This window comes from Macaca nemestrina, chromosome 1, assembly GCF_043159975.1.
Source record: "Macaca nemestrina isolate mMacNem1 chromosome 1, mMacNem.hap1, whole genome shotgun sequence".
Taxonomy (NCBI): Eukaryota; Metazoa; Chordata; class Mammalia; order Primates; family Cercopithecidae; genus Macaca; species Macaca nemestrina.
The window spans coordinates 105,617,105-105,631,116 of record NC_092125.1 but is presented as its reverse complement, the minus strand read 5'-3'; the positions used below and the strand labels follow the sequence as shown (position 1 = coordinate 105,631,116).

At 48.0% G+C, this 14,012-nt stretch overlaps 1 protein-coding gene across 14 annotated transcripts in view; it reads right to left on the bottom strand.

The window, feature by feature from the left end:
• LOC105497962 (tropomyosin 3) overlaps window positions 1-11,322 on the bottom strand; it is a 40,759-nt gene extending 29,437 nt beyond the window's left edge. For 2 of the 14 annotated variants that reach the window (XM_011769546.3, XM_011769548.3), the window contains exon 1: window positions 1,451-1,688. In XM_011769546.3, coding sequence (XP_011767848.1) covers window positions 1,451-1,582 — 132 coding nt within the window. In that variant the 5' untranslated portion in view covers window positions 1,583-1,688. Of the gene's footprint in view, window positions 1-1,450; window positions 1,689-9,959; window positions 10,086-10,684 lie in introns of those variants that run through there. The other 12 variants (XM_011769538.2, XM_011769532.3, XM_011769539.3 and 9 more) reach the window with 12 other exon arrangements.
• Window positions 11,323-14,012: the final 2,690 nt, after the last annotated feature.

Genomic DNA, 14,012 nt, shown 5'->3' with positions numbered 1-14,012 from the left:
AGTCTTGCTCTGTCGCCCAGGTGCAGTGGCGTGATCTCAGCTCACTGCAAGCTCTGCCGACCCTGGAAAATCTTATGGCTTACACTAAAACTAATCAACCTCTTTTAATCAGAAAGTCGTTTAAAGAAATCACTAGAATAGGCTGGGCACGGTGGATCACACCTGTAAACCCAGCATTTTGGGAGGCAGAGGTGGGTGGATCACCTGAGGTCAGGAGTTCGAGACCAGCCTCGCCAACATGGCGAAACCCCCGTCTCTACTAAAAATACAAAAAATTAGCTGGACGTGGTGGCACGCTCCTGTAATCCCAGCTACTCAGGAGGCTGAGGCAGGAGAATCACTTGAACCAGGGAGGCGGAGGTTGCAATGGGCTGTGATCACGCCATTGCACTCCAGCCTGGGCGACAGAGTGAGACTCTGTCTCAAAAAAACAAAAAAGAAAAAAATCACCAGAATCACCGTTCATTCCACCAACATTTTATGTTCCCACTTTCAGTTGAACAAATATTCCACTAGAGTCACCTGGAATTCATTATTCTGTCTCCACCAAATTGCCCAAGTCAATCAGAAACCTTGAGATTGGCACGCCATGTAATTCTCTGCCATACACTCGCTTATCAGCTCTGCTCGGAAGAAATGTTCTTAACCAGTTCGGCTTGCACTGATCACACTTCCAGGTCATTGTGGGTAGGGCCAGGCAAGTTTGGTTGGCTCCTATATTTGCACTAATGTTGAGAGAAGTACTATCCCCTCCCCTGCCGTTTCACGTAGATTGAGTGGGTGTAGCAGCTGCAAGAGCACCCCGTAAGAGGAAGGGCCCCTGGCCAGAGGTTGAGAGGCGGTCCTGTGGCCTCGAGCTCCTCCAGGGAGGGAGGGCACCGCGCTTCCTCTCAGCCAACTGCTGCCTCATTTCCTGAGCAAGAAGAGGGAGCGGAAAAGCTGCCAGCAGGCAGGCCGGGGTCTTTCCGGCGGTTCCCACCCCACAGCCCTCACCATTTCACAGGAGGCTCAGTACTTCCTCTCCCCGAACAGAAAAGCACCCACCGACTGTAACCCCTTGGGCAGGAAACCTCAAGCAAGAGCAAAGTTCTCCCACCCTCCAGGGGGAAGTGGGGGAGGGAGAAGCCGCTGAGCCCCTCCCCCGGCCGCGCCCGGATCAGAGGGACTGAATGAATGAGGTGGAGAAAAAAAAAAGAGGAGGAAGGCCACACCCCAAACCCTGTGCCTCAATTCCTTCAAAGGTCAAGCCTGCTCGACCGAGCACTCAGTTTCCCCCTCGTCCGCTTGCTGTCCTACTGGAGCTGAGCCCCACCCATCCTCCGCGCTCCCAACTTCATCTACGAGCAGGCCGGCCCTCAGAGGACCATGCTCCACGGCAAAAGGGACCTTATTCCGCTTGCCGGCTACTCCAGCGCCTGACCCTCCCTCATGAGCCTCGCCATCTCCGTACCTGTTCCCGAGCCCGCCTTTCTCCCTCAACTTCTCGTTGGAGGCGCTCAGCTCGCTCCTCTGCATCATCTGCCTGCTGCTGCAGAACCTGGATCTTGCGCTTCACCGCCTCGATGGTGGTAATCCCAGCCATGGTGCCCACCCAGCTACTGCTCGCGCTCCGGTTCCTGCCTCCTCCGCTCGGCGTTGCAGCCTCCTCTCACTCTTACTTCCGCCTGCTACGCCCTGAAATACCGGAACTTACCAACCCGCCCGGATGTGACGTTCCTCTGCCGCGCCCTCCCACCGCCAGGCAGGCGGGAAGGCAGTCCACTGGAGGGAGAGCCGCGGCAGGGAGTAGATCCTCCCAGTTGCCCCGGGCTACTGCTCCCGGCCTTACCTTGGGCCAGTAAACTGGGACGGGGTTGGGACGAGGGAATGTTACCATGGTAACTGGGCGGCGCTTCGTGGTCTAGCCTTTCCCGCCAGGCTGGCTGCCCACAATGGTTGCGCCCTTTGCAGGTAGTCCGCTGACCTTACACTCCCGCAGTTGGCCCCCACTCCCGCAGTTGGCCCCTCACTCCCACAATACTGATACCCCTCACCGCTCACTGTATTTGCTCCACAATATAAACATCCTACAAGTCTCTGCTTCCACTCACCCCACGACAAACTCCAAAACCAAGTTCTAAGAAAAGTCTAAAAGACTTTCTGGGCCTCAGGGTTCAAAAAGCCCCACTCAGTCTCCTTTCAAAGTCAACTCAGGTAGGTAGGTTCTCTCTCCCGTCTCCTGGAAGTCAATGAATGGAACTGTCGGAGTGGAAGGAATGTGGCAAGTTGGCACAAATTCTCATTCTATTTGGCATGGTATGAACTTAAGTGCTATTTGGAACAGACTTTTCCCTTTTTTATTTATTTATTTTTTTTTGAGACAAGATCTCGCTCTGTTGCTGGAGTGCAGGCGGTGGCGAGATCACAACTCACTACAGCTTCGAACTCCTGGGCTCAAGCGAGCCTCCTACCTTAGCCTCCGGAGTAGCTGGGACTACAGGTGCACGCCGCCCCATCGGGCTCCCTGTTCTTTTATTATTTTTGTTTTGGTTTTTATTTTTTGGGACGGAGTCTCCTCTGTCGCCCAGGTTGGAGTGCAGTGGCGCGATCTCGGCTCACTGTAAGCTCCCCCTCCCGGGTTCAAGCGATTCTCCTGCCTCACCCTACCAAGTAGCGCCCTCCACCACGTCCGGCTAATTTTGTTGTAGTTTTAGTAGAGACAGGGTTTCACCGTGTTAGCCAGGATGGTCTCGATCTCCTGACCTCGTGATCCGCCCGCCTCGGCCTCCCAAAGTGCTGGGATTACAGGTCCCTGTTACTTTTGAGTGTCATTATGCACCAAATTAACCAACCTTCCAACCCCTCCAAACCTTGGAATGATTCAGGACTTGGTAATTTAATCATCAGCTGAGTGTGGTAGCTCATGACTGTAAGCCTAGGACTTTGGGAGGCTGAGATGGGAGATGGCTTGAGACCAGGAGTTCAAAACCAGCCTGGGCAATATAGCAAGACCTCATTTCTAAAAATAAATTAATTAATTAATCATCACTTAAATTCCTTTTGTAGATGAGAAAGATATGCCCCCATTTTATCAGGAAGAAATCCTCTATTACAGACCACTGTCAGCCGACACGGGTGACTCATGGCTGTAATCCCAATATTTTGGGAGGCCAAGGCGAGAAGATCACTTCAGCCCAGAGTTTGAGACCAGCCTGGGCAATATAGTGAGACCTCGTCTCTACAAACAATTAAAAAATTAGCCAGGCCTGGTGGCAGTACTTCTGTAGTCCCAGCTACTCGGGAGGCTGAGGTGGGAAGATTTCTTGAGCCGGGAAGGCAGAGGTTGCAGTGAGCCGAGATTGCACCACTGCCTCCGGTCTGGGTGACAAATTGAGAGCCTGTCTCAAAAAAGTAAAAAACAGATGACTGTTACTAGATCCTTCATGCAACAGCCAGATATGTGCCTGTAAACTGTACTGTAGAATCGAGCCTCCATTCTGTTACAACTTTCACCAATTTCACTGCCACTATACTAAGTACCCCAAGGAACTGGTGGTGAGTTAGAAACTTCCCCTTGGCCAGATGTGATGGATCATGCCTGTAATCGCAGCACTTTGGGAGGCTGCAGCAGGTAGATCACCTGAGGTCAGGAGTTTGAGACCAGCCTGGCCAACATGGCAAAACCCCGTCTCCACTAAAAATACAAAAATTAGCCGGGCATGGTGGTGCCCACCTGTAGTTCCAGCTACTCAGGGAGGCTGAAGCAAAAGAATTGCTTGAACCTGGGAGGCAGAGGTTGCAGTGAGCTGAGATGGCACCACTGTACCCCAGCCTGGGTGACAGAGTGAGATTCTGTATCAAAAAAAAAAAAAAAAGGCAAAACAGACCAGATGCAGTGGCCTACGCCTGTAATCCCAGCACTTTGGGAGTCCGAGGCAGGTGGATCACAAGGTCAGGAGTTCAAGACCAGCCTGGCCAAGATGGCGAAACCCTGTCCCTACTAAAAACCACAAAAGAAAAAAATAAAAATAATAAAAATAAATAATAATAATAAACTAGCCAGGTACGGTGGCAGGCACCTGTAATCTCAGCTACTTGGGAGGCTAAGGCAGGAGAATTGCTTGAACCCGGGCAGCAGAGGTTGCAGTGAGCTGAGATCGTGCCACTGCACTCCAGCCTGGGTGACAGAGTGAGACACAGTCTCAAAAAAATAAAAATAAAAATAAAAATAAAAATAAAAGAAACTTTCCCTACTGGCACTGCCATGCAGGATTTCTGGAAGCACAATAGTAAAGAGACTTGAGAATGTTATCTTCCCTCTTATTTCTTTGTATTCCTTCCACCTTCCCAGTAGGTAATCGTGATAAATTTTTTCCACTGGGGCAGCTCTCTTTTCTCCTAGAAAATTAGGACATGGAACAGGACTTATAACAAAGAGTCCTAATCCCTGAAAGGAATAGTAGGCAAGACAGTTGCTACCCTCAATGTTTAGTTCTGAGAATGCTCCCTCCAGAGCCTCTGTCTTCCTATCACCTTTTGGAAATACCGAGCAATGAGACTATTCAGAAGAAACAACTTGGATAGATAATAATTTTCTCAATAGAGTAACCTGCACACTGATTTTTCCCCCAGAAATTAGGAAGGAAGATCAGGGTTCTGACACTTAATAAACTCTACCCTGATGGCCTAAGAATTTTTCTAACTTGTTTGGAGAAGTCTGATCAAGATGTGGCTGAAGTGACACTTTGTCATCTGGGTGCTGCTCAGCAGGGGGCACTATTGTACCTCCCTGTGCCCTGGTAAAGAAGCAGAAGACCTCATCCTAGCCAAACCAAAAGGGTGTTGAGAGCACCACTGCATTCCTGAGACTGGTAGATTTGAGCAGATAATCTCCTCTTGATCCAGGGAAACAGATGGACTGACTCATGATAGCCTTTAGAAGCACAATGGATAGCCAGCAAGGGGCCCAGTGCTATTGTTTTCCTAGTAACCAACAATACAGTATATCAACAGGTGTATATGTCCATCGTTGTCCCTTCTGTCCCCATCCTTCCCACCACCTGTCCCTAAAAAACGATGTTATGACTCTATGTCCTAACAATGCACTCCTCTTTCCCTTTGTTTCTCCCTGAACAGCATCTGATTTCATATTGGATTAAAATGATCTTAGATGTGGTTGCACAACAATGTGAATATGCTACTACTGAATTAGACATTTTAAAATGGTTAAAATGGTAAGTTTTATGTATGTGTATTTTACCACAACTTAGAAAACAAAGTTAGACAAACTTAGGGAGGAAAAAAACAGAAGTGTGGACTCGCCTTGCCATACCCTTGCCCTTTCTTTATTCAAGCAGTCCTAGTAAATCCTGCACTTTTCAGAAAGGCTTGTCAGATAACCTGAACTGCTTGTGTAAACATGTAGTTATTGACTCCCTCCTCCTTCTCTACCCCTTATATCTACATCAAGATAATATGCTCTGTTTACTTATTTATTAACCTCAAGGACAAAAGCTGAGCTGTTAACTCCCTTTGTATTGGACAGAGTATATTCCCCCCAAAGATGCATATATTAGGCTGCTGATGACTCTTACCTTTGTTTTCTGCTTTTAACCTTGTTGCTCCTTATTCAGCACCTCTCCCAATTCCTATAAACACTGTAATTTCCTTCTTTGACCCTTTGAGGCAGGGGTCATCGAACTTTTATGGTCTTGTGGCCAGAGAGAAAAGAAAGCCAGCAGATAACATGTACATGAATGAGCATGACTGTGTTCTGATAAAACTTTATTTACAAAACCAGGCTGTTGCAAGATTTAACCCACAGGTGGTAGTTTGCTGACTCTAGCTTTGAGGAAAGAAACCTTTCTTCTTGCTTGCTCCTGGCCATAACCTTCCTCTCCTGTTTCTTGTTCTTATGTATATCTCTGAGGGTACTTTCTGACTTGGGAAAGCTAATGAAGGGAAGAGGGGTTGAATGAGTATTTTTAACCCTCACTTTACATACTTAAATGGGTTTTGGTGGATTCCTATGTAAATATGAAGAAGTTTCTTTCAAATGAATATACTGAGTAGACCATATCTAGGTGAGGGATGCTATGTGTGTGTATGTGTATGTACATGTGTAAAACAGATTAAGATAGACAGAATTCATCCCCAGGAAATCCTTTTATATTCCTAATGATTTTGATGTATTGCATAGAGACTCTGTGTCATTCTCCTTCTCATGATCTCAGGTTAGACTTGTTTGTTCTTTCTCTTGGTCCTGGAAACACCTCCTCAAGCCCACATACTAGCTGTTTCAGCCTAAGAACAGACCCAGATTGATGTTACCCAATTTATCACAAAACTGTTATTAACCTGACATTGTGCTAGTTTGTGAAAACTTCTATCTTCATGCCCATATGTTAGAAACAGATCCATTCAAATATACCAGGAACCTAGGCTATACAACTCCAGCAGGCCATCCACTTGCCCAAAGCCTGGGGGTAAGCTATAGATTTGGTAGGGCTGTTTTTTGTTTTGTTTTGTTTTGTTTTTTGAGTTTTCCAAGAAGGGGGAATTTTTATTATTTTAAATAGAGACAGGGTATTGCTCTGTCACCTAGGCTGGAGTACAGTGGCATTATCATAGTTCATTGCAAGCTTGAACTCCTAGCTTCAAGCGATCCTCCCATCTCAGCCACCTGAGTACCCAGGACTACAGGCACATGCCACCACACCTGGCTAATTTTTTTTTTTTTTTTTTTTTTTTGAGACGGAGTCTCGCTGTGTCGCCCAGGCTGGAGTGCAGTGGCCGGATCTCAGCTCACTGCAAGCTCTGCCTCCCGGGTTTTTACGCCATTCTCCTGCCTCAGCCTCCCGAGTAGCCGGGACTACAGGCGCCCGCCACCTCGCCCGGCTAGTTTTTTGTATTTTTTAGTAGAGACGGGGTTTCACCGTGTTAGCCAGGATGGTCTCGAACTCCTGACCTCGTGATCCGCCCGTCTCGGCCTCCCAAAGTGCTGGGATTATAGGCTTGAGCCACCGCGCCAGGCCCACCTGGCTAATTTTTAAATTTTTTGTAAGGATAGGGCCTAACTATGTTCCCCAGGCTGGTCTTGAACTCCTGGCCTCAGGCGATTCTCCTGCCCTGGCCTCTCAAAGCAAAGTGCTAGAATTACAGGTCTGAGCCACCACACTGAGCACAAGAAGGGAGAATTAATAGTTTGTGGTGGCCTGGCCAGGTGCGGTGGCTCACGCCTGTAATCCCAGCACTTTGGGAGACCAAGGTGGGCAGATCACAAGGTCAGGAGATCGAGACCATCCTGGCTAACACGGTGAAACCCCGTCTCTACTAAAAATACAAAAATTTAGCCAGGCATGGTGGCGGGTGCCTGTAGTCCCAGCTACTTGGGAGGCTGAGCAGGAGAATGCTGTGAACCTGGAAGGCGGAGCTTGCAGTGAGCTGAGATGGCACCACTGCACTCCAGCCTGGGCGACAGAGCGAGACTCTGTCTCAAAAAAACAAACAAACAAACAAAAAAAAAACCTATAGTTTGTGGTGGCCTTAATTTTTGGAAACAATGAGTTTAAATGATGTATATTATCCAGTTTGTGTTTCTAACCTCTGGCATAATATATTCAATTCCCTCCACTTTCCCTGGCCACTGAAAGTGGCGGAAAACAAAACAGAAGATCAGAAACCTAATGGCAGAGGCCAGGCATGATGGCTCACACCCCTAATACCAGCATTTTGAGAGGCTGAGGTGGGTGGATCACTTGAGGTCAGGAGTTGGAGACCAGCCTGGCCAACATGGTGAAACCCTGTCTCTACTAAAAAATACAAAAAATTACCCGGGCATGGTGGTGGATGCCTGTAATCCCAGCTACTCAGGAGACTGAGGCAGGATAATCACTTCCTCAGAGCCGAGATCTTGCCACTGCACTCCAGCCTCGGTGATAGAGCAAGACTCTATCTCAAAAAAAAAAAAAAAAAAAAAAAAAAGCTCAGGCACAGTGGCTTAGGCTGGGCGCAGTGGCTCACTCCTGTAATCCCAGCACTTTGGGACACCGAGGCAGGCAGATCACTTCAGGTTAGGAGTTCAAGACCAGCCTGGCCAACATGGCGAAACCCCGTCTTTACTAAAAAAAATACAAAAATTAGTTGGGTATGGTGGCACGCACCTGTAATCCCAGCTACTCGGAAGGTTGAGGCAGGAGAATGGCTTGAATCCAGGAGGCAGAGGTTGCAGTGAGCCAAGATTGCGCCACTGCACTCCAGCCTGGGCAACAGAGCGAGACTCCATCTCAACAACAAGAATAAAAAGAAACCTGGCTGGGTGGGGTGGCTCACGCCTGTAATCCCAGCACTTTGGGAGGCTGAGGCAGGCGGATCACCTGAGGTCAGGAGTCTGAGACAAGCCTGGCCAATATGATGAAACCCCGTCTCTACTAAAAATACGAAAATTAGCCAGCCAGGTGTGGTGGCGCTTGCCTGTAATCCCAGTTACTCAGTAGGCTGAGATAGGAGGAGAATCACTTCAACCTGGGAGGTGGAAGTGGCAGTGAGCCGAGATAGCACCATTGCACTACAGCCTGGGCAACAAGAGTGAAACTCCGTCTCAAAAAAAAGAAAGAAAGAAAAAAAATCTAATGGCAGAGAGACCAAATATGAGGATCTAAAAGCATTTACGAATGGTTCATTCTGTCTGTCCTTCTAGCTATTTTCCAAAACCAAATGTGATTTTATTTTATTGATTTATTTTTTGAGATGGAGTCTCTCTCTGTTGCCCAGGCTGGAGTGCAGTGGCACGACCTCAGCTCACTGCAACCTCCGCCTCCTGGGTTCAAGCGATTCTCCTGCCTCAGCCTCCTGAGTAGCTGAGATTACAGGCACCCGCCACCACACCTGGCTAATTTTTGTATTTTTAGTAGAGACAGGGTTTCGCCATGTTGGCCAGGCTGGTCTCAAACTCCTGACCCCAGGCGATCCACCCGCCTCGGCCTCCCAAAGTGCTGGGATTAGAGGCGTGAGCCACCACGCCCAGCCCAAATATGATTTTAAATATTACATGCTTCTTTTTTCCTACTAACTCAGTTCACTGAGAGACTTGTTTCCACCAATACTGGAACATTTTTGTTGTTGTTGGTAAGATTCCTATGGTACTTTTCTTCTAAAAAACTTTTCAATCTAATCTTCCATTTATCTTTGCGGCAAACTTCAAGGTTGAAGATGAAGGAAAGTAGGTGATGACGGGATAATATGACATGGAAAAGAGAATTTATTTTATTTTAGAATGGGAAAATTCAGCCCTAGACAAGCTGAGTAATTACTCACGGTATAGAGTGAAGTCTGGTGGTGATAACCTTTACCCTCTAAGGTTCCTTCTTAGTTTCTATTATAGTCTGTCACTGTAAGGATCTCTCTGCTGCCCTATGAGCAATGCTTCGTATGGCATCTCCATGGCATAAAGGCAAATGCCCACATTGGCCAAGATAAATAAACCCATATAGGGCCAGGTCAGTGTGACCTCCATTTCCCATTGTGAAATCCGAGCTGGTTTTGTTGGACAGTTGAGAGATGAGAGGTTCCCTATTAATACACATATCCACATGCCAAGACTTGGACATAAAAGCTAAGAATGTAGCATGGGGGAGGAGGTAGGATAAGTGACAGCATTCTGAACTTCGAGTCCCCTCTCTGTCCATGTCCTGGGAAAGATAATTAAATTCCTGGGCTGGTGAGAGGAGATAAATGAGACTTTTACATGTATTTTAAAAAAAAAAAACAAAACTTTTCTTTTAACGTGTTGGAGATGTCTTAAGGAAAGAAAATACCTGCCATTATGAGAAAATACCAGCATGTGGTTATATGCAAAAATGTACGTGAGTATATATGTCTGTGTTCCATGAACCCACAAGCGTGTTTGGAATTTCTTCATACATTAACATAAAGATCTATATGTGTAGATTAAACCCATCCTCCATCTCTCTAATACTCACATCAGCAGCCTTCTTCTCTGCCAGTTCCAGCTTCTCCTGGGCATCCTTCAAAGCTTCTGAATACTTGTCCAGCTCATCCTCTGTCCCTTTCAGTTTCTTCTGCATGGCTGCCAGCTCATCCTCCAGCTATAGGAGCCCAGAGAGTCACACACAAAAACACACAAACACAACAATGCAGGGTTGGACTCTGGGCTCTTGGAGCCCTGAGTGTAACCTCCATGTTACCGTCCCTAGCGAGACACACTTTCTCCCCAGCCACTTCCAGCCCACTGCCTCAGGAGTTATGCTGTAGCTTGGCCTGTGACCGTGTAATCTCTCATCCTAAGATGACCAAGCCATCCTGGGTTTTCATCCAAGACCCTTGGATGGTAAATATCTAAAGTGTAGATGCCCGTGATGCTATTTGAGTGAAAAGAGATGCTCTTTCCCTTTAGAACTCTTACCTTTTCCTCTAGAAGTCAAGGGTTCTTCCAAAACATGATCCATTTCTACTTAAATTCAGCAGACATACTGTGGCTCAGAAGAGGCCACTGACTTTCCCAAGGTCACAAAGGCAGTCTGAGACAGATATGTTAGATGTCCTCTGCTCCTCCAGTGAGGCTGGGGAGTCCATCCCACCCCAAAATGGAGGTGACACCAGTAGTCACTGTCTTTCCCATGACAACTCCCTTCCATTTCACAGTCTTGTTCATTAGCAGATGAGAGAGACCGATGCTAGTGCCTACCTGTTTACTTCTTTCTTCTGCCTGCTTCTGCTCAGCTTCAGCTTGCTCTGCCCGATCCAGAGCATTCTCCTTATCTAACTTCAGCATCTGCATCTTTTTCTTGATGGCCTCCATCATGAGCAGTGGCTGTTGGTAGGCTCACCTGTGAACACTGGAGAACTGGAGACTGGGGCAAGAAAGAAGGGGCTGCTGCCTGAGTGACCAGGAGGTCCCCAGACTTGAGTCTTTATCTGTGCTCATAGCTCCACCTTTTGTTCCTAATATGGTCTTTGCAGCTCCCTCCACCCCATCATTGTTCTCCTGGGGGAACACAGGGTGAGACGCTTTGATGAACTGACATCACCAGCAAAAAAATATCTAGGAACAGCTGAGGCTGATTTTAGACAATGGAAAGTGGGGGAGGGAAGAGGTTCTCCCTGACCCTAAAACTTTCCACTCATTCTGGGCAGCTCTATGGATGTTTTAAAAGAGCAGGAAGAGGGCAGGGAAGAACATTAAAATAGAGAAGGGTACTTCGGCAATTCTAGGTTGGCAGTTTACATCCAGAGGGTCCTGGTTGCCTTTCAGCATCCCCTTTCACTCTCCCCCAGACCGTGTTGAATGCTGGTAAAACTCCATTAGCTGAGTTTTAGCTTTCGATTTCTGGTATTCAAGGAGCTTGGGCAACAGGGAAGAAGGGAGGTCACAGATGATCCTTGACAATTCTCCCAGATCCCCAGATCAAATTGCTGTGCTATTTTGAGAGTCTCCAATTGGCAGAGAGACTTTTTTCCTCCCCACTAAGAGCCACAAGAGTAGAGTAAGAGGGTGGGGTTGGAATCTCCAAGATCTATCCCAGAGCTTCAAGTGAGGTGGGGAGAGAAACAGGGGAGGGTCAGAACAGTACAGACAGGATAATGCCCTCTGTTTTCCCACAGTAATCTTAAAATAGAACTGTTGTACTCTCTCCTCTTCTTCCCTTTGTCTTCTCCCTTCTTAATTCTCCCCAACACTGCCGCTCACCACATCATCATAATCATCATTATCAGCTCTATTCTTCCCAGTTTAGTTCCAGGCCATGTTTATTCTTCCATTGGGAGCCTTGTTACTAACAGGTGGCAAGGATACCAGTCCACTGGCACCATACACCTGAAAATATGCCCGGGGAGAGGGGGGCACTGTTCAAGGTGACCAGATATATTGGACAAATATAAATGGCTCTAGTTAGTCATTTATGTCAAGGATAGTGAGAGTTAATGCCAAGCCCCAGCAATGGGAGAACTGAGACACCCACCAGGCCAGTGGGTAGAGCAGAGCTGGAGTCCACTCTCAAGAGCTTCCAGTCACTAGAGGTAGATAGGCAGATAGACCATCAGCTGACTCTTGACAGAGAGAGGAGAAACCAAGTCTCCTTTCCCTGGAGATTAGCCAGGGAAGGGGTTAGGGAACAGGGAGAGGAAGGAGTAGAAAATGGGGGTGGGGTGGGCAGGTGAATAAGGGGGAGAAAAATACGAGGACAAGAAGAGATAAAGAAAAGAGATATGTCCCTTCTAGCATAAGGGGACAAGAAAGAAAGATTTGATCCTCAAATTCCAACTCTCTCCCACTCCCACACCAGCCCTCTTAGGTTAAGATTGAAATCCACATAGGTTGCAGCTACTGGACTTTTGGGGGGGTCCTGGAGAAGAGATTCAGTAAAAGAGACAGGAGCCCCAGAGATTGAAGTATGAAAGAGGGTGGTGCTGAATCACCAGCTGCTGTAAGAATATGTTTGACATTTAGTTGGTTCCTAATTAAACAACCCAATATCAAACATATCACACAGAAGCAGGCAGGAGAGCTTTGGGGGTCATCTGCCTTCCTCCCAGTTGCAAAGAAAGAATAGTGCAGAAACCAGGCACCAATCATGTCTAGATGGAGAGCCACCTCCTTGAGGAAGGGTACTGGCCCCTGCTCTTCACCTCCCAATACAGCCAGTTCTTGCTTATCGCCCTACGTGTCATCCCTGCCTCAGCTCCTCCTCTGCCAGCGCCTGGCCTTTGCTGGATCACGTTGGCCTAAACCAGGAAGAATACCTGGAAGGGCTCCACATCCGGGCAACTATCATTCCCTAGAGCTCCCACACAGAGCTTCTCCCCCTGATGTCACGGCCCCAGCGCCCAGAGGATCAGCTATGTCAGCAGCTCCTCATCAAAATTGCCACCTGCTCTCTTCAATGCCATTCCAGCTGCCCTGAGGCTTTCCGGGGCGGGAGCAGAGGACTTGTACATCCTGCTTTACCTTTCCAACAGAACTCCTAACCTTCCCAGATCACCCCCACAAGACTACTGAGGTCCGTTCAGGAGGCACCATCCTGGCACTGTCCTGCTCTTAAGTGCTGCAGATGCTTGGCTCCCCCTTTCTGCCGGCTTAACGCTTCTCACCTTCTCCCCATGTCCTCCAGGCATCCTCGTTAAAGTCACCCTTGGATGTCCAGAAGAGAAGAATAACTTATCTCCCTGGCAGGCTCCATCGTGGGCTCCAGAAGAGAAGACTTAGAGTTCCCCACCTTGCCCAGCAGAAATGAAACTAAGGCTTTAGGTCGAGGGTAAGAGAGGAAACTTCTGCCAGGAAGCAGCCTGCAGTCCACAGGAGTCCTCTTCTCTTCTAGGGCTTTTTACCAGAACTCCAGTCTGGCTTCTCCAAGGGTTTTCCCTCACAGGAATCCAGCCGGATTCCCATATGGGGGATTTCTGTTTCGGAGAGAATCAGATCTGTTGAGTGTCATGTGGCAGGCAGATGCTTCTCTCCACTGTGGCAGAAAAGAGCCCAAGTTATAGCTGCATTGGGGGCTGGGGGGCTTGAGTGGAAGTGTGGAGGTGGGAGAAGGACGCTCTGCTTCAGCCCCCAGGCCTGTTCCATGTGTCCTTGTTCCCATTCCAGACACCCACCCCAACCCCCAGCATATACCAACTCCACAGTGTCCTTGATCGAGATCAATAGCTTGTCCCAAGCCCCAGTCAATTCCTGTTGTGTGGCTCTTGCCTTTCAGGGGAAGACTAACAAATGGGCATATACAGGCCCCAAGGTAGGCACCTGTGATGTTGTCTTATGTCTTTGTTCCTTTTTGGCTCCTAAAGGGGATATGTATGTAATTTGTACTTTCTTGCTCTCCCTTCTTACCCTTAACCCCTCAAGTTCTAGTTCCTTTCTCTGAGAAAGTTACCCATACTCAAGAACCAGAAGCTGGAGGAAGAGAGGCTGGGAAAGAGACTAGCAGGAATGAAAGGACTTTAATGTTTGGGGCACTAGAGGAACAGAGAGGCAGACTGGGAATGTGGAGGCAGGGGAGGAGCAGCTGTCTTGGAAG